Below are 27,919 nucleotides of genomic sequence, written 5' to 3'. Positions count from 1 at the left end.
TATTATTATTATTAAAGTCAGTGCCACATTCAAACTTGTGATTTATAAGGGAAGCCCTTCTGAGGGCAACAGCATAGTATTGTTAGGAATTTGGGGGCTCAGTTCTTGGGATCCTGTATTGCAAGGGGTGGAATGTGTAAGGGAAACCTTTCCAATGCAGTCCCTTTGTCTAGGTCAGTGGTGTCCAAACTTTTTTCAAAGAGGGCCAGATTTGATGAAGTGAAGGGCCGTGGGCGCTGAGCTAGGAGCAGGCTGAAAGATGAAGACACAGAGACCTGCTTGCTCTGTGCTGCGACTAAGACAGAAGTTGTTCAGGCTGCGAGCCCCTCGAAGCTTATGCTCAGGTTGTTCCAATAAAACCATATCCTAAAGACAGCACTGTCTCTACATTTCCATACAGCTCTTCATCTGAGGACCCCAATACACAGTTTAAAAGGCCATGGGTTGTTTAATTAGCCCGGATGCCTGGGAGAAGGGAATATTTTTGGCTGGCACCTGAAGATATGTATGTTAGGATATTGCTGTTCTGTTCCACCCTAAGAGGAACAGATATGTGGATTGCTGTATGTCACATGTCTGTTTACATTCCAGCACAGCTTGCTGGGAACTTCTGTTTGTGTATTGCTTTTGCTTAGTGCTTCTTGCTCTTAGACATGAAGGAGAGCAGACATATTTTCTTTGCCTTGATCTATGCTGAATAAACTGCTTGTAAATATGCCTTACATATGCCTCTGTCCGCCCTTCTGTCGTGAAGAGTTAATTACTCTGCTGATAAGAGCGTGCTCCAGCTTCTGAAGAGCTCTGAAGCTGCGGTCGCTGATTTATGCTATGCCAGGGACTGGAGATCGCCCGGCTACCAGCCGGTGGGCTGAAGCCAGCTGGGGGCCTGCAAATTGCCCCCGTTTCCTTGGACGCATCCCAACAACGTAATGAAGTCTTCAGCCGAACCTCCCTGGGGACAGCATGTCACGAGCGGGGAGCCACCGCAGCAAAGGCCTGCTCTTCTGTTGCTGCCCTCCGGACTTCTTGTGGAGGAGACACACAATGAAGGGCCCAGACGATAAATGCAGAGTCCGGGTTGCTTCATATGGGGAGAGATGGTCCTTGAGGTATCGGAGTGCTCAGCCATTTAAGGCTTTAAAGGTCCAAACCAGCACTTTGAACTGGGCCCAGAAACTAATGGGCAGCCAATGCAGTTGGGCCAGAATCAGTGCAACATGCTCAAACCATCCTTAACCGTTGAGCAACCTTGGCAGCTGAATGCCAGCACCACAAGAAGCATTGGTCTGCATGGTGCTTGCATAGGAGAATAAAAGCACCATCGAAACACACCTGTGGAGACGGAGGTGACCTACGATTACCTATGATGGTAGAGGAGCCCTTGTAAAAAATAAAAAAAAACCCCACTTATCCATGTTTTGCAGCACAGCTGCACTGGAAAACACTGGCTCTGAGATAGGAACTGTGAGTTGATGGTAGCTGGCATGATGGGAATTGTGATCCCAAACATCTGGGGGGAACTAGGTTGGAGAAGGCTGCTGTAGGGTCACCTGTGAGTGGCTTGCGACCTTGGTGTCTGCCAGCAGCCCTGAAGTGTTCATTTTTATTTATTTCATAAAATTTATACACTCCTTGATTGTAAAAAAAAGAAAAAACAACCCAAAAGCTCAAACCGGCTTACGAAAAACAAATAAAATGGTAATTCTCAATAATAAAAAATAACTCAAGTTTTCCAAAATTGAAAAAAACAACAAACTAAAACTCACATCAACTTTTTAAACATCTTTTTTGTATGAACAAAAATGTTTTTAGCAGGCGCCGAAAAGTGCACTGCAAAGGTGCTTGTCTGGTATCAATTGGCAGGGAGTTCCAAACTGTAAGCGCTGCCACTAAGAGATTGATTTTTTAGAAATGCAGAACTAACTGTTGAGAAAGTGGCGTGCCGAGAACAGTGCATTGCAAACATGGGAGCCCCCAGAACACAGCGCGAATGAGCTAGGCATTTATTGGAGAATATTACAATATGCAATCTTCCCGTTTAAAACCCAGAATTCTCCTGCTTGCTTCGCCTCTCGCCACCATGTCTGAGGACCCGCAACCCTTGATCCAAGGACAGTTTCCTCTCCAAGATCTTACTAAGGAGGGTCACTTTCTCATCAGAAGGCGCCGTGCCTACGAACTGCGAGTAGCGGCTTCGCTCCCCAGATCCCTGGCTGGCGGCGGGTGAAGCGGTTTGACCAAGGGGCGCCCTCCCTTCCGTAACCTCTTTTGCTACTGCCTGCTGTGGCCCAGAAGCTGATTCCGTTGCCATATTACTCAGGAGGAATCTTGCTTCCCAAAGCAAGGCCGTTTGGGAAGATTTCGCCTTCTTCAGGGACACCAGGGAATGGCTGTTTTGGGGGGAATTTTCATGCCTGCGGCTCCCCGTTACTTTGCCGCCACTGCTGCCTCCTCCTTCCTCCTCCTCCTCCTCCTCCTCTTTTACCACCCAGTCGCTTCTCGCGAACCCTTCCTCCTTGCTGTCCCAGTCCCCGACCTGCTCCCACTCCCACTCGGTGCTGAACTGCGACATGCTCCCCACCGACACGGGGCGTTGCTCCTCAGAGCCCGAGGAGGTCCCCTGCTCCTCCTGTCCTTCCACTGCCTCTTCGTTGTGCCTCTGGAACCCTCCCTCTGCACCCAGGAAGGCTTCATTTGGAGACGCAGGAAGCGCTTGCCACTCGGAGTCTTTGGGGCTGTCGCTCGAGGCCTCCTCCATGCCTCGGGCTCCTTCATGGAGCGGGGCCCCCGCAGAGTCCTCCTCGCTTCCTTCCTTCCAGGAGGGAGATTTCAGGCTGAGGCATTCCTGGCACAGGGACTCTGAGGACCATCTTCCTAGCTCCTTGGTGGCAGAAGATGCCTGGCGCCCTGCGTCGGTGGCCCAGTTGGCATCTCTCATGGTCTGGCTGGGAGAATCCATCCTCTTCTCCCTGCCCCAGCCCACCTTCCTTCCTCCCGTCCGCAGGCCGCTCCTTGACTTCACCTGGCGAATGCTGCCGGCCATCCTGTAGGTTCTGGCCACGACGTCCTCGTAGGACGCCTGGGGTTCGACGGCGTACACCTCCTCCAGGAAGGCCTGTTGGGGGGCAAAAAGACTGCTCTGCTGCATGCTCTCTGTCCCCCGCAGAGGCCTGAGATCCGCCTCAATGGCTTCCTGCTCTGGCAGAGAAGCATCCCTGATGCTTTCTCCAGACGATGGACCAGGAACTTGCTCAATATCCTCTGAGAGCAGAGAAGAGGAGCCTCCCTCTTTGCCATTTTCTGCACCTTCCTCTTGCTCCGGCTGCTGCCATCTCTGCTCTACTGCCAGCTGTGAGGAGGAGGAGGTGGCAGCAGTGGCCTTCCTCGAAAAATGGGACGGAGAAGAGCAGTTGGGTAGCTTGCAAACCTTCCTGTGCTCCCAGCCAGCTTCAGAGCTGTTTGGCAACAGCGGAAGCTTCCCAGGTAGAAGGTGGCTGTCGTCTACCATCCCTTCAAAGCTACCCTCCGGCTGCCATGGAACCCTCGTCGTCGTCTTCTTCTTCCTCTTCCCAAGGGATGTATTTGAAGAGCGTGCTGCCAGGTGAGTGATTCTTCCGCAGGTATATCTCACCCTCTGGGAGCTGGGATTCCTCTCCGGCCGATGGCTGGCATTGTGTACGTACTTTTGGGGTCTGCGAGTGGGCTGCGAGAGAGGGGGGACCCCAGGATCCTGCATCCTGTCAGGAATCCTTGAGCGCTGCACTTGCCTGGGCTTCTTCAACCAAGACCCCTGTTTCTCCTGCAATCGGCGCCTGCGGGGAGCTTCTCTCGCGGCCTCCCAGCCACCCCTTGCCTCCTGGGCAGCTGTGTGGTTCCGCGTTTTCCCACAGAGGCAGAGGGACGGCTCTTCTGTTTCCACCCACGACGCCTCTCCACTGTCTTGCCCTAGTTCAGGAAAAAGCTCTGCGTGGTAGATGCGTGGATCTTCCCAACTCGAGCTGGATTCTTGTTCCGTTTCTGTCTTAAACGGGGTGTCTGACGTGTCGAGGGTCTGGTCATATGTGGGCGGCTGTTCCTCTTCCTCCTCTGGTCCATGAGCATGAAAAGTAAACGCCCTCGCCGACTCCTGGACCACTTTGGGAACGTGCCATCGGTGCTCCACTTTGAGGCCCCGGATGTGTTTCTCCAGATGTTCCTTTGTGCCTGCATGCAAGAAATGCAGCTGTTTGGCACCAACTTGGACCTCCTTGCCTACCCATCCTTTCTTGGTGGCTGCTCTTGTTCCTGCGGCAACGCCTTTTGCTCTTGCTGCAGCGATGCTCGCTCCTGTGCCAAGCAGAGGACTCTCCTGTAGTCCCCGGGGAACTGGAGCAAATGCACGCAGCGACCTCTGGACGGTGGCTGGGAGGCCCCAATCATGCTGGATCTTCTTGCGTTGAATGTGGAACTCCAGAAAGTCCTGGAGATGGCCAGCAAGGAACGGCAGCTGTCTCTCACAGCTTATGATTGTTGCAGAAGTGGCAGACGGGGTCGCTGCCAACAGCGTTTCCTCCTCCAGCTCACCTGACACGTTCTGCCTGTCCTGGCGTTTCTGCACAGAGCTTGCCAGCTCAAACGGGGAGCGGATACGAAAGGCCTCTTGATAGTCACGGGGGTGAGTTTCCGGCCCCATTTCTACAACAGAAGGGGGCCTGGGTAGCCGAAATGCTCTCACAGCTTCCTGAACGTGTTTCTGGAGGTCCCACCTGTGTCCTGCAGTCAGACCCCTCACGTGCGCTTCCAGATGTTCCTTCACCACCGAGTCGATGAACACCAGCCCCCGAGTCATAATTTTGGCGTTTCCCTCATCCCAAGGAAACGGATGGGCTACGCTCTTTCTTGGTGGCCTTTTCTTGTGCGACTCAAGGGGAAGAGGGGCGAATGCCTGCAGGGACTTCAGCACGGCGGAAGGCAGACCCCAGGAATGCTGGAGTCTCTTGCGTTGGATGTGGAACTCCAGAGCATTCTGGGCCTCGTGCGGCAGGAAAGGAGACGTCACCTCAGGAAAGAAGAAAGTTGACACATCAACATGGGCAGCTGCAGCTGCTCCTTCTCTCTTGTGGTGGAGTTTTCCCCCGGGCTTCTGCGTTGCCTCTCTGCTGGAGTCATCTTCATTGTCTCCTTCTGTCCCAGAAGCCAACTGGTTGTCGCCTTCAGTCTCTGAATCAGCCGCATCCTGGGGGGATTTTGAGGGAGGAGGCAAGGGCTGCCGTGGCCGACCCAGTTCAGGTTGGGAAGCAGGCCTGGAAGTCATGAAGGCCCTCAGCGACTGCTGGACGCGTTCCGGAAGGCCCCACCTGCGTTTCTCAATCATACGCCTCAGGTGGCCGTTCAGATGCTCCTTCCTTTCTGGGCTGAGGAAGGAGAGACTCCGACTAACACTCTGCATGGCTCCTTCCTCCCATGGAATCCGACCAGCCACAGTCTTTCTTGGTGGCCTTTTCTTGTGCGACTCAAGGGGAAGAGGGGCGAATGCCTGCAGGGACTTCAGCACGGTGGAGGGCAGACCCCAGGTGTGCTGGAGTCTCTTGCGTTGGATGTGGAACTCCAGAGCATTCTGGGCCTTTTGCGGCAGGAAAGGAGACGTCACCTCAGGAAAGAAGAAAGTTGACACATCAACATGGGCAGCTGCAGCAGCTGCTTCTCTCTTGTGGTGGAGCTTCTCTGTTGCCTCTCTACTGGAGTCGTCTTCATTGTCTCCTTCTGTCCCAGAAGCCAACTGGTTGTCACCTTCAGTCTCTGAATCAGCCACATCCTGGGGGGATTTTGAGGGAGGAGGCAAGGGCTGCCGTGGCCGACCCAGTTCAGGTTGGGAAGCAGGCCTGGAGGTCATGAAGGCCCTCAGCGACTGCTGGACACGTTCCGGAAGGCCCCACCTGCGTTTCTCAATCATACGCCTCAGGTGGCCGTTCAGATGCTCCTTCCTTTCTGGGCTGAGGAAGGAGAGGCTCCGACTAACACTAATTCCTTCCTCCCATGAAATCCGACCAGCCACAATCTTTCTTGGTGGCCTTTTCTTGTGTGACTCAAGGGGAAGAGGGGCGAATGCCTGCAGGGACCTGAGCACAGCAGAAGGCAGGCCCCAGGAATGCTGGAGCTTCTTGCGTTGGATGTGGAGTTCCAGAACATTCTGGGCCTCGTGCTGGAGGAACGGCAGCCTCACCCCAGGAAATAAGAAAACACTTGCTTCATGCCCCACACGTGTCGCTGTTCCTCGCTGCCCCTGCGCGAGGACCTTTTGCTTCTTGGTTGCCCTCCTCCTGCCCTCTGTTCCTTGAGGAGAGCCTTTGTTGTCGTCATCACTCGTCTGATAATCGTCTCTGGCCGCCTGCCAGGATTTGCATTGGCAAGGCAAGAGACCCACTTCAGATCGGGAGGGGGGCCTGGAGGCCATAAAGGTCTTCAGGGATTGCTGAACGCGTTTCGGGATCTCCCACCTGTGCCTGGTAGTCAAGGTCGTAATGTGGGCCTCCAGGCGCTCCTTGGTGTCTGGCTTAAGGAACGAGAGATCATTGGTGATGACCCTCATTTCTTCCCTATCCCAACGATGCGTCTTGGGGGCGTCCTCTCCCCGGTGGGGGGCAAACGGGGCCAGGGCATCGAGGGACTTCTGCAAAACAGACGGAGTGGCCCACGCATGTTGGATTCTCTTGTGTATGATGTGGAACTCAAGCAGCTGCAAGGCCTCGTCCGTGAGGAAAGGTGGCTTCAGCATGGACGATATCTCGGCAGTTGCGCCCACGTTTCTGGCCGGCCGTTGTTTCCTCTGATGACCCTTTGGCTTTTGAGGGGATGCTTTTTTGGACGGCTGCAGCGCCAGGGACTCTCTGCCCTCAGAATAGGAATGGATTTCTTGCCGCTGGGACAAGACGCGATGGTGTTTGGAGACTTGTACAGGAGACCTCCTTTCTCCACCAGGGAGAAGCCCCATCGACTCTTCTCCCTCAGAATGGGAATGGATTCCACACTGCTGGTAGGAGTCACGATGGTGTTTGGAGACTTGTACAGGAGACCTGCTTTCTCCAGCATGGAGAAGCCCCATCGACTCTTCTCCCTCAGAATGGGAATGGATTTCCTGCTGCCGGGGGGAGTCACGGTGATATTTTGAGAGTTGTACAGGACGCTTGCTTTCTCCAGCATGGAGAACCCCTTTAGACTCTTCTGTCTCAGAATGGGAATGGACTTCGTGCCGCTGGGGCGAGTCGTGGTGACGTTTTGAGAGTCGCACAGGGTGCTTTTTTTCTCCCGCACTGGACTTCTGTTGAGCAGGAAGAGCCGCCCTCACTGAACGCCGAACCATCTGGGGCAGCCCCCACCTGTGCTCTGTGGCCCACCTCTTCACGTGGGTTTCCAGGCAATCCTTTACATTTGGACACAGAAAACGCAGGATCCGGCGAGGAATCATCGCCTCCGTCACAGACTGTGGTGAGTGGGCAGCTGCGCCCCCTTTCCCTTGGCCCCCCGATTTCTCAGGGCTGACGAGTACTACTGCTCTAGCCTTTGCAGGCCCTTGCAGCTCAGGGGGAGGTGGGGCAAAGGCCCGTAGGGATTTCTGCACAGCGGACGGTAGGCTCCAGTCATGCTGGACCCTCTTGCGCTTTACATGGAATTCAAGATATTCCCTGGCCTCATCTGTGAGGCATGTTGTTACCACTGGCAACAGGTCTAATTCCCTCTTTGGAGTCTCTCTTCCATGCCGTGAGGTTTCCAGGTGCCTCCCTCCTGGAGATAGCTCTGAAGGTTGCCCTCCTGTTCTGGGTAATTGCTGCCGTTCACTTTCCACCTGCTTCTCCAGCGGGCTCTGGGTTTCTCCTCCAGCTGCCTGGAGGCCCTGGCCACCTGTGCCCAGTGGCATTTGGAGGTCTTTGCTGCAGGTGTATAGTGGAATTTGGTCAGCTTGGGAAGGTGATGTAGCTGCCCGGAGGCGCTGGCCACGAGTGCCCAGAGAGGTTTGGAGGTCTTTGCTGCAGGTGCATAGTGGAATTTGCATCTGGTCAGCTTGGGAAGGCGATGTAGCTGCCCGGAGGTGCTGGCCACGAGTGCCCAGAGAGGTTTGGAGGACTTTGCTGTAGGTGCATGGTGGGGTTTGTGCCTGATCAGCTTGGGGAGCAGACCCAGGAGGCAGGAAGACCTTGACCGACTGCTGGACTAGTTTGGGAAGGCCCCATCGGTGTGCCGCAGTCCGGTGCTTCAAGTGGGCCTCCAGTCTCCCCGCTGTGACAGGATCCAGGAAGACCAGGCGCTGGGTTGTCACGACTCTCACTTTTACTGCACGGGTTGGAGACCTTTGTAGTTTAGAGGGGGGCCGGGGAAATGCAGAGAGGGATTTCTGAATTGTGGCTGGCAGGCCCCACGTGTGCTGCAGCTTCTTCCGCAGAACGTGCATCTCCAGAAGATTTGAGGCGTCCTGTGTGAGGAAAGATGCCCCCCACTTCCAGGCTTTAAGGCCTGTTGCTGCAGGGCCCTTGGGTGTTTCTCTCCCCAGGGCCTTCGCCGAGCTTCCCACTGTGGCGACTTTTCCTGGCAGCGGCTGCCCAGGAACTTTCCCGTACATCTTGGCCAAGGATTTGATTTGCAAACTAGGCAGGCCCCAAAGACACGTGAGATGCTTCTGCTTGATGTTCAGCTGGATCTTCAACAGAGCCTCTTGCTCAACAAAAAGCAGGAGGGGCCTTCTGGGTCTCACCCCAGAGGGGAGGGAAGGAGGTTTAGGGAGAGGGGCTCGTCTGATGGGGCCGGCAGGTGCCTTCATCAACTGGAATTTGCTCTCCAGAGCCTTCTTCTTGAGATGGGTATCCAGAGTAGCTCTGGTAGAGGTCTCCAAGCATTGCTTCTTCATTGGGGAAACACTGGAGGTCTCCCTCAGCCTCGCATCAGCCGCCCGGGATCCCGTGGCCTTTGTCAATTTCTTTTCCTTGCCACTCTGAGGAGGCGGAGCCCTTCCTGGGGGAGGAGTGGGGAGAAATTGCTGCAGGGAGTCCAGGACCTTCCGTGGCAAACCCCACCTCCGCTGCAGCTTCCTCCTCTGAATGTGAAATTCCAGGAGGCTGCACATGCGCCGAGGAAGGAAAAGCAGCTCTTGATGCAGCACGCAGATCCGAATGCTGGTCTTGGGAAGGCCGGGCAGCCTGGGTGGTCCCTGCATAAAGCCCCAGAGCGACCTCTGCACGAGGGCAGGAAACTCCCACATGTGCTGCATCCTTTTCTTCCTGACGTGCAGCTCCAATTCCTCTCTGGACAACCTCTGGAAGAACAGCGTCTCCACTGCCAAAAACTCAAAGGCGGCTCCTCTGCGCCTGGCCAGAGTTCGGAAGGGCGGTCGGGGGGCCATTGCAGCCACCGCCTCCACGTAGCGTGTCCCCAGCCCCCACAGGGAGGCCAGGTAGTTGTGCTGCACGGCCAGTTCAATCTGACCCATTTGGTCTACACTGAACAAGAGGCAAGAGCCACGGGGTCTCAAGGTCGCCGAGCCGGGACGGATCAGCCTGGGGAGAGTCTGGCTCAGGGCCAGCGATGCCCTTTGCCTAGAGTGTCTGGGCACAGCAGGGAGGGCTCCTAGGTGCACCTCCAAACTCTTCTTAGTCACGTGAAGCTGCAGCTTCTCCAGACACATGCCCTCCAGTGGGAGACACAGCTTGGCGGAATGCGCGGCCGCACCCACCATCTTTCTGCCCTTCTCCCTGACCGGCTCAGCACCCTTGGCACCAACTGTCCATGGTTTGGCACAAGCCCCAAAGCTGGACTCCCGCGAAGAGCTTCCTGCTGGCAGCATCTTCTCCCCCGGGAACAGCAACTGCATTGATTCGAGGATCCTCCTGGGCAACGCCCACTGCCTCTGGAGCTTCAGCCGCTGGATGTGGTGCTCCAGGCGCAGGCGGGTGCTGCGAGGAAGAAACAAGAGCTCCCTGTGCAGCGTCTGGACCCAGATCTTGGTTCTGCGGGAAGCCCCTGGAAGCGGCACCTGTCCTGGCAGGGGGGGACCTTGCATGAAAGCCCTGAGAGAGCTCTGGACAGAGACGGGGAAGCCCCACTCATGCTGGAGCTTCTTCTTTCTCACGTGCCGCTCCAAGGACTCCCGGTCCTCTTGCAGGAGAAACAGAGTCTGGGCCTGGGAGAACCCAAGAGAAGCCTTCCTGGACCTGGGAGGTTGTGGGTGCGGCGCAGGGGCCATTGCGCTCAGGGCCTCCACGTACCGCTGGCCTAGCCCCCAGAGGCAGCTCAGGTGGTAACGCTGCATAGACACCTCAATCTTCTTGAAGTCCTCGGCCAGCACAAAGGTCAGGACGGGCTTCCGGGGCTGCAAGGGCTTGACGCCACGGAGAATCCGCTTGGGCAGAGGCTGCCTGGATGTCAAAACCACCCGTCTCCAAGAGCTCACAGCAACAGCCGGGAAAATCTCCCAATGCACCTCCATGGACTTCTTGGCCGAGTGGACCCTGATCTTCTCCAGGTTCTGGCGTCCCACACTGGGGAACCCCCGGGACACTGCGTCCGCTTTCCTTTTACGGCAGACGGCGCAGAGGGTGCCCATGACAGGGGTGACAGGGAGGCTTTCAGGCCCAACTTTCCTGAACGTGCTTTTCGCCCCCCGTTCAGCAGGTGATTTCTGCCGGTGGGCAGCAGCCTTGAGCTCCGGAAAGAGCGACCTCATAGACTCCACCACCCTCCTCGGCAGCCCCCAAAGGCGCTGCAGCTTCATCTTCTGCACATGCAATTCGAGGCGGTTGCGGAAGCTCTGCGGAAGGCACAAGTCCTGCACCAGGACACGGGCAGAGACCCCCGGCTGCCTCAGGGGAAGCAGAGGGGGCGGCTCACAAACGAGGTACCTGAGCGACCTCTGGACAAGGACTGGGAAGCCCCACTCGTGCTGGAGCCTTTTCCTGTTGACGTGACGCTCCAGAGCTTCTGCTTCCGTTCGTGGAAGGATCGTCACTTGCACTCCGCTGAAGGTGAAGGCTGTCCTCCTCCGCCTGGAAGGTCCAGGGGACCTCATTGCCCTAAGCGTCTCCGCGTAGCGGGTGCCCAGCCCCCACAAGGATGCCAGGTGGTTGCATTTCACTGCCACTTCGATCCGGCTCACCTGCTCTGTGAACACCGAGAGAGGCAAGGGTCTGCGCGGCAGCAACGGCTTGTGGCCCGGGCGGATCACTTTGGGGAGAGGCCTCCTCAGAACGAGGAGCCTGTATCTCCAGGAGACTCTGACGGCAGCAGGGAAGACCTCCAAGTTCATCTCCAGGCTCTTCTTTGCAAGGTGGGGCCGCAGGACCACTTGAGTCTTGGCCAGCTGAGTGGGCGGGAGCAGCGGTGGGGCTGGAGCAACCATCCTCTGGGCCTTCTGCCTTCTCTGCCGACCGACAGCACAGGGCTTGGGGCCCGTTATGTTGTCAAGCTGACCCTGTGGGTAGAGGAGCTTCATGGAGTCAAGGACCCTCTGGGGCAGCCTCCAACGCTGGTTGACAATCCTTTTCTGCACATTCTTCTCCAGCTCCCTCTGGGTGGCCCTGCTGAGGAAGGAGAGCTCGGGTATGGAAATGGACACCTCACTAGCCCTGGCGTTCCTGGGGCGAACCGGATGGCAGGTTGATAGGAGGATCCGGAGGGACCTTTGAACGAGCCCCGGGATCCCCCAGGCGTGTTGCAGAGTCTTCCTTCTGACATGCCACTCCAGCTCCTCTCGGGCCTTCGGACAGAGGAACCGAATGTGTGTAGAGGTGAAGCCGAACGCTGCAGATCTTCTGGGAAAGGGGAAGGTGGGCGCTTGAAACACAGCACCCGGGAACAGCTGGGCAAGGGACCTATGGTACAGCGAGGGCAGCCCCAAGCGATAGGTCAACTTCTTGTGGGTAATGTTGAGCTGGATGTGACCGAGAGCTTGCAGGTCCAGAACATGGATCTGCTGGGATCTCGGCTCTGGAGGTCTCAACCTAGGCGGGATGACTTTGGGGAGTGCAGGCTTCGGGGCTTGAGGGGAGGCTTTTCGAAACTGCTGGATTTTAGGAGCGGACACACCCAGCTGCGTCTCAAGGGCTCTCTTGGCCAAATTCTTCTGCAACGCCTGCTGCTTCCGGGCACAGCTCAGCGCCGAGCAACTCTCCTTTGCAAGCTTCTTGGAGGAGCTCGGCTTGGAGCCCATTATGTTGCCAAGCTGACCCTGTGAGTAGAAAAGCTTCATGGAGTCAAGGACCCTCTGGGGCAGCCTCCAACGCTGGTTGACAATCCTTTTCTGCACATTCTTCTCCAGCTCCCTCTGGGTGGCCCTGCTGAGGAAGGAGAGCTCGGGTATGGAAATGGAAACCTCACAAGCCGTGGCGTTCCTGGGGTGAACCTGAGGGCAGGTTGATAGGAGGATCCGGAGGGACCTTTGAACGAGCCCCGGGATCCCCCAGGCGTGTTGCAGAGTCTTCCTTCTGACATGCCACTCCAGCTCCTCTCGGGCCTTCGGGCAGAGGAACCGAATGTGTGTAGAGGTGAAGCCAAACGCTGCAGATCTTCTGGGCAAGGGGAAGGTGGGCGCTTGAAACACAGCACCCGGGAACAGCTGGGCAAGGGACCTGTGGTACAGCGAGGGCAGCCCCAAGCGATAGGTCAACTTCTTGTGGGTAATGTTGAGCTGGATGTGACTGAGAGCTTGCAGGTCCAGAAAATGGATCTGCTGGGATCTCGGCTCTGGAGGTCTCAACCCAGGTGGGATGACTTTGGGGAGCGCAGGCTTCGGGGCTTGAGGGGAGGCTTTCTGAAACTGATGGATTTTAGGAGCGGACACACCCAGCTGCATCTCAAGGGCTCTCTTGGCCAAATTCGTCTGCAACACCTGCTGCTTCCGGGCACAGCTCAGCGCCGAGCAACTCTCCTTTGCAAGCTTCTTGGAGGAGCTTGGCGTCTTCTTCTGAGGGAATGTAGGCGTCTCTCTAGGCTGTGAAGGTGGCTTCATTTGCCTAAGGGCCTCCTGCACCCTCTGGGGCAGCTGCCAATGCTTCACCTGGACCATTTTCTTCAGGTGGTGCTCCAGCCTCTTCTTTGCTCTCTCAGCCACAAAGGAGAGGGCTTGAGGAGCCGTCACCACAGTAACACCCACAGGGCCCCGCTGGGGCACAGAACGCGGAGCAGAGGGCACAAAGCCTTGGAGGGACCTGAGGAGGGCTGAGGGCAGCCCCAGAAGGTGCTGCACCCTCTTCCCCAGCAGGTGCGATTCCAAGCTTGCTACCACGGCCTGGTCCAGAAAGGAGATGTTGGCTGCTGTAAACACGAATGGCTGGGCCCTGCTGGAAGATGGGTCCGTCGCGCTACAGGGGGCTTCGCTCCTTCCCTCTTGAGGTGACGTCGTCTTGCGTCCCCGGCCATGGCTGGCCTCACTGGGCGAGCTCTGCGAGTACATTCTCATCCGGAGATGGAAACTCTCTGTGTCTCTGCCGCTCATCTGGGATTCCGCAGAGCTCTTGACCCAGCCGGAGTCCCTATGGCGCTTGCGCGGTTTACGGGGAACCTGGCCGCACCTGCAAGATTTGCCGCCCTCTAAGCTGCTGAAAGACAACTCGGACAGGTCAGAAGCAGACGCCGTCCAGCTCATCTGTGACATCTCCTGCGTAGTGGATGAGAAGTGGACTTCTTCCTCCTGTCCGATTAGGCCGCCAGAACGGTGGCTGCTTCCCCTTGAGCCCTCGGAAACACGCTCTGCGATGGAGAAGGTTTGCTCCCTATTGTCTGCCGGGATGTTGGAGGGACGTAGAAGCTTGCCGCATGAGGCCGGTCTTGTCGGGGTGACGGGAGGATCTCTGGAGATGGGGTCAGGAGCGCTGGCACTCTGTGGGAAGGAATCAGGTGTGTCAAGCTGGAGCGGGCGCCCCACACAAGGCACATGGGAGAGCGGGGCCCGGATGCTGGGGAAATTGTAGCCGCCTGCTCTGCTGCTGCTCATCAGCTGCGAGGCCTCCTGAGCTGCTTGCTCACACACCTTGCAGGCCACGTCATCACACAGCAGTTGGCGGACAGAGCTCCCAGGAGCCCTCTGGGCGATGCCGACTGGTAGCCTGCAAAACACCTTGTGCTTGATACCTGCGATGGGAAGAAAAAGCTTTATTAGATTTCTAGACCACCGTTATCTTCCAAGGATCTCAAGGTGATGTTCATGATTCTCCTTCTCCCCATTTCATCCTCGCCACAACCCGCTAAGGTAGGTAAGGCTGGGGGATATCTGGTTCCCAACGTTGTGATAGGTAAAGGACCCCTGGATGATTAAGCCCAGTCAAAGGTGACTATGGGGTTGCAGCACTCATCTCGCTTTCAGGCCGAGGGAGCCAGCATTTATCCACAAGCAGCTTTCCGGGTCATGTGGCCAGCAGGACTAAACTGCTTCTGCAGCAATGGAACACCGTGACAGAAGCCAGAGCACACAGAAATGCCGTTTACCTTCCCGCCACAGTGGTACCTACTTATCTACTCGCACTGGTGTGCTTTTGAACTGCTAGGTTGGCAGGAGCTGGGACAGAGCAACGGGAGCTCACTCTGTTGTGGGGATTCGAACCACAATCTTCTGATCGGCAAGCCCAAGAGGCTCAGTGGTTTAGACCACAGCACCACCCGGTGTGATAGATCAACATTGTGATAGATGACAAGCTGAAAATCAGTGATATTCTGATTTATCACTATATCTGAAATAAGGACGGCTTCACGGTTTTCCTTGCATTGTGCTGAGGCAGCAGAGTTAACAGGCTGTAGGAACTGAGAGCAGCAATGGTTGGCTTCATGGCTTCCCCCACATTGTCCTTTTTGCATAGCAAACACACACACACACATCATGGTTCGCAATATATTGCTAGGTCAAAAAACAATATCATGATATGGACCTCAAAATGCTTTTGGATGATACATTGATATATCGCCCAGCTCTGGAGGTAGGTTAAGCTAAGAGATAGTGACTGGCCCAAGGTCACCCAGTGAGTTTTGTGGCTGAGTGGGGACTCGAACCCTGCTCTCCCAGATCAAAGCCCAAAATTCTAACCGTTACGCCACCCTGGGGCTCCTGCTCCCAGTTAATGGCGCCCTTCTGCAGTTTTGTCGTGGTGAATTTATCTTCTTTCTTTCGAACTTTAATAAGTAATCAAGAGAGTTCACAGCAAAGGGAGCCAGTGTGGTGTAGTGGTTTAGAGTGGTAGTCTTGTAATCTGGGGAACCGGGTTCGCTTCCCTGCTCCTCCACATGCAGCTGCTGGGTGACCTTGGGCCAGTCACACTTCCTTGAAGTCTCTCAGCCCCACTCTCCCCACAGAGTGTTTGTTGTGGGGGAGGAAGGGAAAGGAGAATGTTAGCCGCTTTGAGACTCCTTAAAGGGAGTGAAAGGCGGGATATCAAATCCAAACTCTTCTTCTTCTTCTTCTTCAAAGCAAAGAAACAGGTAGCAACTTCCTGTTAGAGATCCGTAGGATATGGCTGGATATGACCTCGGGACGTGAAGTCCCTCTCTACCTGGTTTCTGATGGACTACGACGAAATGGCAAAAATTACCAGGAATTACAATATTTTAAGCCACCCCTGCCAAAAAGATAAAAATTAAAGCCCCCTATCCAGGCAAAAAGGCCATGGATAGTTAAAAGCCCCAAAGGCCTGATTAAAAGAGGAATGTTTTTGCCTGGTGCTTAAGCATATGTGACAAGGGCACCAGGCGAATCATGGAAAAGGTTGTATTTCAAGTGTGAATTTCTTCCGGTATGCACATTTGTATGTGATTTTGCCGGATAGAATTTTTATCCCAAAGAAAATGGGAGAAGCGCAAATCTCAAAGAGAGGCTGGGCTTTCCTTCTCCCACCGCTTCTTGCCAAGGGTGAATGAGGCAGGATCGCCTGGGAATGCAAACGGAATCGAAATTCTCCCTTCTTCCCACGACCAGCTTGGCAATGTCCCAAACGCAGAACTACGACTGGAGGCAAATCTTCCCTCTGTAGAAGCTCAGTCCTGGCAAAGAACTCTTAATTATTGGCTCCGTCTAAATCTATATCCACCCGGTCTACTGCCCTTAGTGACACAAGACCCCCATAAAAGTGTGTGGTCCTAAATTGTGCACCAAAAATTCATCTCCTGCGGACTCCACCCACATCAGCTTCTCATGACGGGCTTTATTAAAGCAAAAAGGCTAATTGGACTTAGAGCAACAGAACAATCTGGCCATTATAAAGAAATCCTGTTCTTGGTATGCCTCCCCCCACCCCTTCTCAGTTTGATTCCCTGGCACCATATTTGTATAAATTAACTATCCCAAAATACAGACGTGCCTTCTTCACACTGGCCAGATTGGATGCGATGCCCTCTGCCGTACTTGAAGGCAGATACCAAAAGATTCCAACTGAGAAACGACTCTGCCCCTGTGGAGATGGCAATCTGGAAACAGCGGCTCATGTTCTCCTGCCCTGTCCCCTTTATGAAGATCTGAGGAATGAGATCATCACCCCTCTCTTACTTACCATCCCAGGCTGCCCATCTGAGGCCACGTTGGTCTTTCTTTTATCAGATCAAAATGATCAGACAACAGCAAAGGTTGCTAGGTTTATCGAGGGTGCAATGAGATTAAGGGCCACTATCTGAACGATAATCTTGGTCATTTGATTGCCCTTTTTACCCATTGCTGTCTTCTTTATTTGTATATATCGCTTGTTTTATGTTGCCGTTGGCTAATGCGAATAAAGTTTATCTTATCAAAGGTCTGCACCCGAGGAAAGGAGCTGGGATAGCTCAGTTGGTTAGACCATGGTGCTGATAACACTCAAGGTTGCAGGTTCAATCCCTGTATGGACCAGCTGCATATTCCTGCATTGCCGGGGGTTGGACTAGATGATCCTCAGGGTCCCTTCCAACTCTACAGTTCTATGATTCTATGAGCTGCGGCAAAGGAGCTGGGGGCCTGGAAGGAGACTTCTTACCTTCCTCGATCTTCTTCCGCCAGTCTGTGACCTTCCGAAAAAACTGCAACGAAGGAAGAAGCACAAGCAGAGAGAGGTGTCTGTCTTGGCAGGGAACAAGGGAAGAGGAGGCCTCTGCCTTTGTTTCTTCTCACAGCCCTCCCAGACCCAAAAGACTTATTAACCTACATCAGTGGTTTTCAAGCAGGGTGCCATGGCAGCCAGGGGTGCCTTGAATAGTGGTCAGGGGCAGCACTGGCCTCAGTCCCTCTTCCTTTCCCTTCCCTCTCTCCTCTGATGCCCTCTTGCACCTCTGATCCCAAAGGCTTGCACAGCTGTTTGTTGCAGCAGCCCTGGCTCCAAGCTCCCCAGGCGAATGGTGGGTCTGGAGCTGGCCAGGCGGTGCTGGGTTAGGGTTACCAGACGTCCTTGGCTCCCGGGGACAGTCCCCGGATTTGCAACTCTGTCCCCGGACAAATTCCATCCCCAGATGATGGATTATGTGGAACTGGCGGAAATGACTGGCAGAATCCGTGACCAGGGAGAAGAGTTGGTGGAAGAAGATTGGAAAAGAATTTAAAGCTTACCTACAAAAACATTGTAAAATTAATGAATGTTAGAATGATGCTGGAATGAAGCTATATGGTCTTAGCAGAAATGTAATAAAGAATTAAGTAAAAGTGGATTGATAACGGGATAAAATGAAAAATTTAAGGTTAGACCGTTAAGATAAATTGAGTAAGATGGAAAGAATTTGCTGAAACAGTTAATGGAAATAGAATACAAAAAAGGGAGGTGTGAGGAGGTCGATGAAACAAGTTAATGAAAGGTAAAGATATGGAATATTGGATGTGTGTGTTTAATGTGTTGTGTGTTTTTTTCCTCTCTTTTCTTTTTTTCTCTCCCCCCCCCCCGTATTGCTGTATTGCCTTTTTATTGTAATTGTAATGTATGTTTTGTTAATTTTTTAATTGTTTCTTCTTCTTTTTTCTTTTTTCTTTTTGTAATTTCTAAACTTTTAATAAATATATATATATTTAAAAAAAAACAAAACAAATTCCATCCCCGGATTTGCAAATCTGTCCCTGGGAAACGTGGCAGTGGCAGCCTCAGCAGCCCAGAGCCAGCCTGGTGGCGCAGTTGGCTCTGGCTGGCTTCAGGAGCTGCTTGCTGCCACTGCCAGAAAGAATGTAGTTGGTCGAGGGAGCCATGGACTCTGACCTACATCATCCGTTGTCTCCCTCCCCCCGCAAACAGAAACAGAGCGCTTCCAGATCACCAGTTTAATAAGCATTCATCCTGATTTGGGGAGGTTAAATCAGATTTCATCAGGCAAGTCTCATCCTACATTTCCAATGTGTTTCCCAATCACTTTCCTTCCTGCAAAAGGTACACAATCTTTCGGGGGAAGCGGGATTTGCTGCACAAGGGTTCCAAATCCGTGTTAATTGTGCAACTGTAATATGCTAGTATGAGACGGAACTCCACAGAAAAATAGCAACATGTCGGGGCTTTGCACATCTCGGCGTGCGCACACAGCATGTCTAGAAGTTAAAACCCCTGCACACCCCAGCTCTCTGATCAAACCCACACCTGTCAGTCTTCCTTTTGACCAAAGGCTCCACACAACCCACACAGCCATGAACTCCCACGCTAACACACCATCCAGCACTGAGCAAACAATTAAAGCCGCTGCATTTTTAAATCTTCCAAGTTTCTAGTTCTCGTGAGAACTTTGAGTAAAGTTTGATTGAAAAGGTTGGCAATGCCTCATTCCCATACCCCGTTTTATACAGCAAAATCAGCACAAATTATATTTTCACTTCCTCATCCCTTTTCTAATTTTGGCATCCTAACCAGGGGATTTTGTTCCTCTCCCGCTTTCCCTAGCAGACAATAGCTGCACAGTCTTACGAGGCGCCATAAGACGCCACATTCATGAGCATCCTACCCAAAGCAGAGGAACAAATATTTCCTTACCGATTTCCAGCAAACAGAACCCTTGGATTATGGGTGGCTGTTTGCAAAGACTGGGTGGGCCAGCCAAGGAGACTGACTTACCCGTTCTGCGAGAGAAAGGAGCTTTGGTGAAATTTCGGGGCAGAACGAAGGACGTCTGCAGTTTTTTCGCAGCCAGGAGCAAGCGCTGGCCAACATAGGGAAACCTCCCAGAAGTTTCCACATGAAATAGAGGACCAGCACCAAGATGGCATTCTTGCTCAGGGAGGAGAGCAATTTCCAAAGGAAAGCGATGCTTTTGTAGGAAACCATCTCCAAAGTCGAAACAAAAATCCACGGCATTGCGTTCCTGGCCAATGCTAGATTTGCTTCTGAGCCGGATGCCGGGAGCATTCTGGAGCGCATCACAAACGTTTCCGTGCAGGCGGAAAACACCTTTATTGCATCATCGTTGAACGTAAGAGAGGTCTGCTGGATCCAGCCAAAAGGGACCCATCTAGGGCAGCCAACCATTTGACGTGTGACGGAGACCTGGGTACGGGAAGGCGAAGTAGTCTCCCTACATGAGATAACACCACCAGGTTTCTCTGTCCTCCATCAATCGCGGACTGTGGGTCGGGGGGGGAGGAGTAGCGTTGTTAATCCGGGAGGATTGCTCTTTCAGAGCTCTGCCATCACCGGCGATCTCCGGCATTGAATGTGTTGGTCTCGTGTGGGGCACCAAGGAGAGCTTGGCTGTCTGGCTGGTGTACCGACCACCCAGCACACCTGCAGCCACCCTGTCAGACCCGCTGGAGGTGGTGGCGGGCTGGGCCTTGGAGTTCCCAAACCTACTGGTTTTGGGAGACTTCAACGTCCATGCCGATGCCGCTCCCTCCTCACAGGCTCTGGACCTAGTGACTTCCATGGCAACACTAGGGCTCTCCCAGTTTGTTTTGGGCCCCACTCATCAAGCAGGCCACACGCTGGATCTGATCTTTGGGGCTGGCATAGATGTGATCATGCTCCCCCCTGTGGAAGTGCCATGGTCTGATCACTACGCTCTGAAAGCCAAGATTGACTTCCCGCTCCTCCCTGGCTCGGGTGGCGAACCTATTTGGGCTCGTCTGCGAAAACTGATGGATCCTGATAGATTCCGACAAGCCTTGCGGAACCCTGCTCCTCCTGGCGACTCATTAGATGACCTTGTTGAGGACTGGACTAACCGGCTCTTGGCAGCCATTGATGAGATCGCGTCTAAGCGCCCTCTGCGACCCCGTCGAAACCGGGCCCCTTGGTTTACTGAGGAGCTCTGGAAAATGAAGCGGGATCTCAGACGGCTAGAGCAAGTATGGCGACGGACTCGTGACGGAGCCTCAAGAACATCTTATAGGACGCTTATGAAAGCCTATGAGATGGCTATGAAAGCTGCTAAGAAATCTTACTTTGCAGCTTCCATTGCATCCGCTAGCTCTCGCCCAGCACAACTTTTTAGAATAATTAGATCAATAACGTCCTTAGGATGACAACCAAATTTAAGCACAAATTCGACCCACAGCTGTGAGGCATTCGCGAGCTTTTTTGCGGAGAAAGTCCTGTTGCTCCGCCGTGACCTCCCTGCCAATTTAGATACAGTGACTGAACTGGAGGCCCCTCGACTGACTTCAGGTCCAGTGTTGGACCATTTCGATCGAATACTCCCTGCTGATGTGGATAGATTCCTCCAAGTTGGTAGGCCCACCACCTGCCTCCTTGATCCGTGCCCGTCTTGGCTGATTAGGAAGTGTCCAGATGTTGCGCGGACCCCCCTGGTTGAAATTATCAATTTGTCCCTTGACATGGGGACATTCCCAGGGGAACTGAAGGAAGCAGTGGTATGTCCACTCTTAAAGAAAACTTCATTCGATCCCATAGACCTATCCAATTACCGCCCAGTTTCAAATCTTCCATATCTGGGTAAGGTAATTGAGAGAGCGGTTGCTGAACAGCTTGGTAGGTTTCTGGAGGAAACATCGGCTTTGGATCCATTTCAGTCCGGTTTCCATCCTGGTTTTGGGACCAAGACGGCTCTGGTTGCCCTAACAGATGATCTCCGTAGACAGCTGGATCGAGGCGGGTCAGGACTGGTGATCCTTTTAGATTTGTCAGCAGCCTTTGACATGGTCGATCATGATCTTCTGGACCACCGCCTCGCAGACATGGGGATACAGGGCATAGCCCGTAACTGGCTGTGCTCTTTTATCTCTGGTCGGGGACAGAGGGTGGCACTAGGGAGGGAAATGTCGTCGCGCCACTCCTTGGTGTGTGGAGTGCCGCAGGGCGTAATCCTCTCCCCAATGCTTTTTAACATCTTTATGCGCCCCTTTGCCCAGATTATCCGGAGCTTTGGGCTGGGTTGTCACCAATATGCTGATGACACTCAGCTCTATCTGCTGATGGATGGCCACACCGACTCGGCCCCAAACACACTGACCAGATGCTTGGAAGCTGTGGCTGGATGGTTTTGTGGGAGCCGATTGAAACTAAATCCTTCGAAGACAGAGGTCCTATGGCTGGGTCGGGATGGCATGGGGATGAGGGACCAACTCCCTTCTCTTGTGGGGGCCCAATTAGTGCCATTGCCTTCTGTTAAGAGTTTGGGTGTAATCCTTGACGCCTCCCTTTCCATGGAGGCGCAAGTTACAGCAACAGCCAAGGCGACATTTTTCCACCTCCGCCGCATCAAGCAGTTGGTCCCTTAACTTTCCCGCCCCGACCTGGCCACAGTGATCCATGCGACGGTCATCTCCAGGCTTGACTACTGTAATTCGCTCTACGTGGGGCTGCCCTTGAAGCTGTCCCAGAAACTCCAGCGGGTGCAGAATGCAGCGAGGCTCCTCACAGGATCTCTGCCATGGGTGCATATTCACCCAGTGCTTTTCAAGCTGCACTGGCTCCCGGTGGAGTACAGGATCAGATTTAAGGTGCTGCTTTTGACCTTTAAAGCCCTTCACGGCCTAGGACCCTCGTACCTACGGGATCGCCTCTCCCGGTATGCCCCACAGAGAGCCTCAAGGTCCATAAATAGCAACACCCTAGTGGTCCCGGGCCCTAAGGAAGTTAGATTGGCTTCAACCAGAGCCAGGGCCTTTTCTGGCTCCGGTCTGGTGGAACGCTCTGCCTCATGAGACCAGGGCCCTGCAGGATCTGATTTCTTTCCGCAGGGCCTGTAAGACAGAGTTGTTCTGCCTGGCCTTTGGCTTGGAGCCAATTTGATTCCCTCCCTCTCTTTCTTTTTTCTTTTCCTTCTCCTCCTGCGATGAGGCTACATTTTAATATTTTAATGTTTCAATATTGTAATGTTGTATTTTTAATTTTGTTTTTAAGTTGTAATCATTTAACTTGTTTTTATTATTGCTTGTAAGCCGCTCTGAGCCCGGCCTTGGCTGGGGAGGGCGGGGTATAAATAAAAATTATTATTATTATTATTATTATTATTATTATTTGCCCCAGTGGGAAAACCCACAAGCAAGATCGGAGCACAAGAGCCATCTAGCAACTGGGATGCAGAAGCACTGCTGCCTCCAACTGGGGATAGCAGCCATCGATAACTGTCTCCACCATGAATTTGTCCAATCCAATAATAATAATAATAATAATACTAAATGTTTATTTATACCCCACCCTTCCTGGTTAAAAAAAACAGGCTCAGGGTGGCTAACAGCAAATATAAAACATTTATTAAAATACGACTTTAAAACATCATAAAACACAACATAAAATGCAGCATCAATATCAATAAAATTCAAAAATTCAGGGGTAATTCTTTGTGGGGAAACAAACAAACCCCAGTCAGTAGACATCAAATGATCACCAGGGCTAACTGGCTAAGTTGGTCCTACTATGGCCTAACCTGAAAGCCACTTGCCCTGTTGTTATCTTTTCATTCAGCAGCCTAACAGCCCATGGATAGAAGCTGTTCTTTACCCTGTTGGTGCAACTAATCATGATTCTACATCTTCTGCCCGAGGGCAGGAGATCAAGAAAGTGCCGGCCAGGGTGTGAATCATCCCTGAGAATTTTCCTCACTCTCCTGAGGCAACGTTCTTCCACAATGTCATCCAGCAGATTCACGGGACAGCCCATAATTTCTTGTGCTGTATTCACCACCCTCTGTAGGCAGATCCTGAAGCTGAGGCTCCAAGACTTTGGCCACCTCATGAGAAGAGAAGACTCCCTGGAAAAGACCCTGATGTTGGGAAAGATGGAGGGCCCAAGGAGAAGGGGACGACAGAGGACGAAATGGTGGGACAGTGTTCTCGAAGCTACGAACTTGAGTTTGACCAAACTGCAGGAGGCAGCAGAAGACAGGAGTGCCAGGCATGCTCTGGTCCAGGGGGTCAAAAAGAGTTGGACACGACTAAACGACTCAACAACAACAATAAGTTTGTTGTTATTGTTTATCTGTTTATTGTTCCTTTTTTCCCCTTTCCCCCCTTTTTTCGTTCATTCATGTATTTTTCTTTTTTTCTGTTTTTGTGTATCATTTTGCTTTGTGGTTTTTGTTTTGGTTTTTTTTAAAAGATATTTATTAAAGTTTTCAATATATTACAAAAATTAGAAAGAATAAAGAAAAAGAAAAAGAAATACAGAATAGAAACAGTTAAAAACAAATCAGTCTTTCCATATCTTATCTTTCATTTACTTGTTTCCCTGACCGCCTCACACCTCCCTTTCTTGTATTCCAGTTCAGTTGCTTAATTCAGCAAATCCTTTCCCTCTTTAATTTTATCTTAATCTTTTATCTTAATATATTATGACTTTGAATTATCACCTGTTAACAATCCATTTTTACATATTCCTTAACATTGCTGCTAAAAAGTCCCACTTAGCTTCAATCCAGCATCATTCTAACATTCATTAATTTTACAATGTTGCTTTGTGGTTTTTGTTATTATTGTGGACAATCTAATATTTTTTTATTTTTTTAAAAAAAGAAAAAACTCTGAAATGAAGAATTTTCATTTTGGAAAAAGAGCGACTCGCTGAGAGTCTTTCTCCTCCGCCCGCGGAACCCCCCCCCCCCCCCGCCCGGGGCTGGATCTCATTCGCAAGGACTCCGCGCATCTTCCGCGACTGGGATCTCCATCTCCCGCAGCGCCCCCTGCAGGCGGCCAGCCCGCCCTGCGCGGCCCTCCCGTCTGCGGCAGGGGGAGGGGCCCGCCGCGCCCTCGCCCAATCGCTCGTCGGGGGAGGCGGGGCTTCCCTTCGCTGTCTGTCTGTCTCCCTTTCGCCCCGCCTCCTTCCGGCTCGCTGCAAGATGGCCGCCCGGCCGCGCGTGCGCAGTGAGGACGAGCACCGCACTCTCGTCGCTTCCGCTGCTTGAGGGGCGAAGAAGGCGAGCGAGCGAGCGAGGCGGCGGCCGGTCCGTCTGTCCGTCCTCCGGCAGGTATGTCCCTTTTGCCTCCGCCTGGAATGCCGGAGAGGAAGGCGTGGAACGGGGAGGTCGGCGGGGGCGGCGCGTCTGTCTCCCTCTCAGCAGACGAGGGAGCCTCTGGGCGCGTGCAGAGAGCCGCCTCCCCCCCCCCGGCAGGAAAACACTCTGGGCATGCTCAGGGGCGCCCTCTACCGGCGTTGCCTAAAAGAGCTGCGGTACCTCGAGGTGGGGGAGTGTTCTGTGTGTGTGTGTGTGCGTGTGTGTATATATATATATATATATATATATACACACATACATACACATATGTATGTATGTATGTATTTTTTGTATGTGTATACATATGTGTGTGTGCACGCGCGCATATATATATATATATATATATTTTGTATGTGTGTATGTGTCTCTGTGTGTGTGTGTGTGTGTGTGTATGTGTGTGTGTATGTCTCTCTCTCTCTGTGTGTGTGTATATATATATATGTGTGTGTGTCTGTGTGCGCGCGCATATATATATATATATATATGTATTTTCTGTGTGTATATGTGTGTGTGTGTCTGTCTATGTATATACAGTGGTACCTCTTGTTAAGTACTTAATTCGTTCTGGAGGTCCGTTCTTAACCTGAAACTGTTCTTAACCTGAAGCACCACTTTAGCTAATGGGGCCTCCCGCCGCCGCCATGCTGCCAGAGCACAATTTCTGTTCTTATCCTGAAGCAAATTTCTTAACCTGAAACACTATTTCTGGGTTAGCGGAGTCTGTAACCTGAAGTGTATGTAACCTGAAGCGTATGTAACCTGAAGTGTATGTAACCCGAGGTACTACTATATATATGTGTGTGTGTGTGTATGCATGCAGTCTTTTGTGTATAGATAGATGTGTGCTTATTTGTGTACTTGTACTGCATCATTTGTCTCCCTCTCCACCCTACGTGCATGCACACAACCACCCTGCGAGGTAGAACAGGGACAAGGCAGGCCGTGTGTGAGTGTCTTCCAAGGTCACAACTGAGTAGTAGGATCCGGGCCCTGGTCTCCCCCCCCCCCCCAGGTGCTAGTCCAGCGCCTTCAGCACTTAGCTTTGGGGGTGGCCCCCATCCACCCCCTATGAACCACATGCTCACCTCAGCCATCCTGGCAGCACAGTAATGGGGAGCCCCTGAGACCTCTGGAAGGTACAGAGATGGAGGAGGCTGCCCCGTCAGATCCCCAGCCTTAAGCATGTCTGCATCTGCCTCCATCCTTTTTGTGGTCTCCCTCCCTTCTCTCTCATTGTAATCTGCTGAGAGGCAGAGGCCTGACTCCTGATCCTCTGAAATGCATCAACTGCCCGTGGTTGGGTAACATGGCATTCGGTCCAGAGTTGGCATTTGGGGCACCAGCTCAAAAGTTGCGGGGCTCTGCTTTTTGACTCCACGGTCCGTGGCAGCAACGCTTCATCCGAAGATCTTGGGACGGTTCAAAGCATAAAAATACAAGATAGAAACACAAAATACATTTAACAAGTTTGGTGGTACCTCAGGTTAAGAACTTAATTCGTTCTGGAGGTCCGTTCTTAACCTGAAGCACCACTTTAGCTAATGGGGCCTCCCACTGCCGCTGCACAATTTCTGTTCTCATCCTGAAGCAAAGTTCTTAACCCAAGGTACTATTTCTGGGTTAGCAGAGTCTGTAACCTGAAGCATCTATAACCTGAAGTGTCTGTAACCCGGGGTACCACTGTACAAAGAAAGAAACAACCAATGACCCCCTCTTGGCTTTCTATTTAGAGTTTAGCTCCCCTCACTTTCCTCCCCTTTTTGGTCACTGTTAGGAGATGGAAGGGTGGAGTGCATGAAACCCTGATCAGTGAAGCAACTGCTTTGCTACATATTCATAGTATTTTATTTTCTTAGCATTAATTGAGTCCCTGGATTTATTTGTGACTGTTGTGTCTTTCCCTTGCCCCCGTCCGGCCAGCTCAACCCAGGTGCCTGCAGCGGGGATCATGGAGAACTATCAGAAGTCCAAGACCGTGGAGAAGCCGTCGCCTCTTCCCTTCACCAACTTGCCCTCCGATATAATTGAAATGAAAGTGAAGGACGGCAGCAAAATCCGGAACCTGATGGGCTACGCCATTGGCAAGATGGAGTCGGAGGCCGTGCGGCAGGTCCTCTTCAGTGGCGCCGGCAAGGCCATCAGCAAGACCATCACCTGCGTGGAGATCATGAAGCGAAGGCTCCAAAACCTCCACCAGATCACCAAAGTCTTCTTTAGGCAAACGGAGGAGATCTGGGAGCCCATCGTGCCAGAGGCCGGCCTTGATTCTTTGACTGTGAAGCGGAATATTCCTGCCATTTGTGTCTTGCTGAGCAAAGACCCGCTGGACACTCAAGAGCCAGGCTACCAGGCTCCCGGGTCTTTTGACGCCTTCTGGTTAGAAACGCTGAAAGCATCGGAGTCCCAGGGCCAGGCCAAGAGGAAGCAGGGAGGAGGCAGAGGGGCCGCTCACGCCCGGAAGCTTCCCCGCTCGGGCAGACGGGAGGACTCTTACAAAAAGCCCTGAGCGAGCCCAGCTTCAGAACGGCAGCAACTGATCCCCGAGACAAGGAAAGCCGGCTGGCTATCAGAATAAAGTGGGGGGCGTTAGAAACACTGGCTGCATCTGGAGGAAAGGAAAGGAGAGTCTGTCTGAATTTAGAAGTCAGCTGGCGTTGGGCAGACTGAGACGGGGTCTTGTGTTGAGGCTTTCCCCCTCATTTGAATAGGGGACAAACAGGAAATGCGTCACAGGGTTGTGCCCGGCATGTTCACAGTTTGGGTGCTTGAAATGGCAATGTGCAGAATCTTTCTTCGTGGGAAGGATAATGAAAACAGGGAGGAAGTCTTAGATGTTTCCTTCGCTCATGCCCTGCTGTCTCCCATTACCTGTCTCTTCTCCTGATGCTGCAAGGGCCTAGCGCTTCCCCGTCTAACCCTCTTCTGTTCATATGAACAAGATCAGCAGATTACCACGACCCCGGGATATCTTTTCACATTGTCATCAGGAAACATAGCTGGTTTCCTTGTGGCCTGAGGGCCTCCGTGCTTTTAGATTTTCTTGCTTTTGCATTAAGGTCCTGAGCATTCAAAAGAAGGGATACAGCACAAAGGTGCGAGGCGGGTGCCTCATGTGTGATTGTGCCAAGGGACTTCCTGATGTACCTGTACATGAAAACATCTCATCAGGTGTTTGTAACTTAAGAGTTATGGGTTGGACGCAATGTAATTTTGTTCAGCGAGTTTTATTTTTGTCTCCAAAGCAGTCTTGCCAGTAAAAGATACGAGGCCATTAAAATGTTCACTGCTCGTCCACATACCTGACGTTGGTCTGTCATCTCTGAACACATCAACCCCCAACTCCCATTCCATCTAAGGTGCTGCACAGCTTCCTCTTTTCTGTGGTCTTAATACACCTTGTTCAGTTCTTCTCTGGAGCTGTCAGGGGCTGGTACTCCAAGGACCTCCCTTGGGGTGAGGGGTGGAGATTGAGGACTTGGTTCTTCTGTCCTCCTGGCTTCAAAAGGTGCTGGAAGGGGCTGACAATTAAGCCACTAAAGGTATGTTTAGCCTGGAGAAGAGGAGGTTAAGGGGTGATATGATAGCCATGTTCAAATAT

The 27,919-nt window shown here is 52.7% G+C and overlaps 2 protein-coding genes across 3 annotated transcripts; one reads left to right on the top strand and one right to left on the bottom strand.

The window, feature by feature from the left end:
• Window positions 1-1,989: 1,989 nt before the first annotated feature.
• On the bottom strand, window positions 1,990-19,268 carry LOC310659342 (uncharacterized protein). 2 transcript variants are annotated; one of them, XM_083402563.1, is made up of 4 exons: window positions 18,990-19,268; window positions 16,950-16,992; window positions 13,991-14,091; window positions 1,990-13,840 (listed from the first exon to the last, which is right to left on the bottom strand). In XM_083402563.1, exons 1-4 carry the CDS (start codon window positions 19,227-19,229, stop codon window positions 2,039-2,041), a joined length of 12,186 nt encoding a protein of 4,061 aa, XP_083258689.1. In that variant the 5' UTR covers window positions 19,230-19,268; the 3' UTR covers window positions 1,990-2,038. The 2 variants fall into 2 exon arrangements, with proteins under 2 accessions (XP_083258689.1, XP_083258688.1); XM_083402562.1 differs by having other exon boundaries at window positions 1,990-14,091.
• A 4,898-nt stretch (window positions 19,269-24,166) lies between these two features.
• Window positions 24,167-27,617, top strand: RPP25L (ribonuclease P/MRP subunit p25 like). Its single transcript, XM_083403239.1, has 2 exons — window positions 24,167-24,294; window positions 26,242-27,617. The coding sequence occupies exon 2, from the start codon at window positions 26,270-26,272 to the stop codon at window positions 26,825-26,827; it is 558 nt and encodes a 185-aa protein (XP_083259365.1). The 5' UTR covers window positions 24,167-24,294; window positions 26,242-26,269; the 3' UTR covers window positions 26,828-27,617.
• The last annotated feature ends 302 nt before the right edge of the window (window positions 27,618-27,919 follow it).

Source organism: Podarcis tiliguerta (genome assembly GCF_965153285.1).
Source record: "Podarcis tiliguerta genome assembly, chromosome: 11".
NCBI lineage: Eukaryota > Metazoa > Chordata > Lepidosauria > Squamata > Lacertidae > Podarcis > Podarcis tiliguerta.
This window is presented reverse-complemented; position numbering and strand designations above follow the sequence as displayed.

Bases quoted from the DNA above. Each gene is read 5' to 3' on its own strand.
- LOC310659342 (XM_083402562.1), bottom strand. From the start codon at position 19,229: ATGCCGTGGATTTTTGTTTCGACTTTGGAGATGGTTTCCTACAAAAGC. The intron at 16,993-18,989 runs GTAAGTCAGTCT...CCTTCGTTGCAG, and splicing joins TCCTTTCTCTCGCAGAACGG to TTTTTTCGGAAGGTCACAGA. The intron at 14,092-16,949 runs GTAAGAAGTCTC...TTCCCATCGCAG, and splicing joins GCGGAAGAAGATCGAGGAAG to GTATCAAGCACAAGGTGTTT.
- RPP25L (XM_083403239.1), top strand. From the start codon at position 26,270: ATGGAGAACTATCAGAAGTCCAAGACCGTGGAGAAGCCGTCGCCTCTT.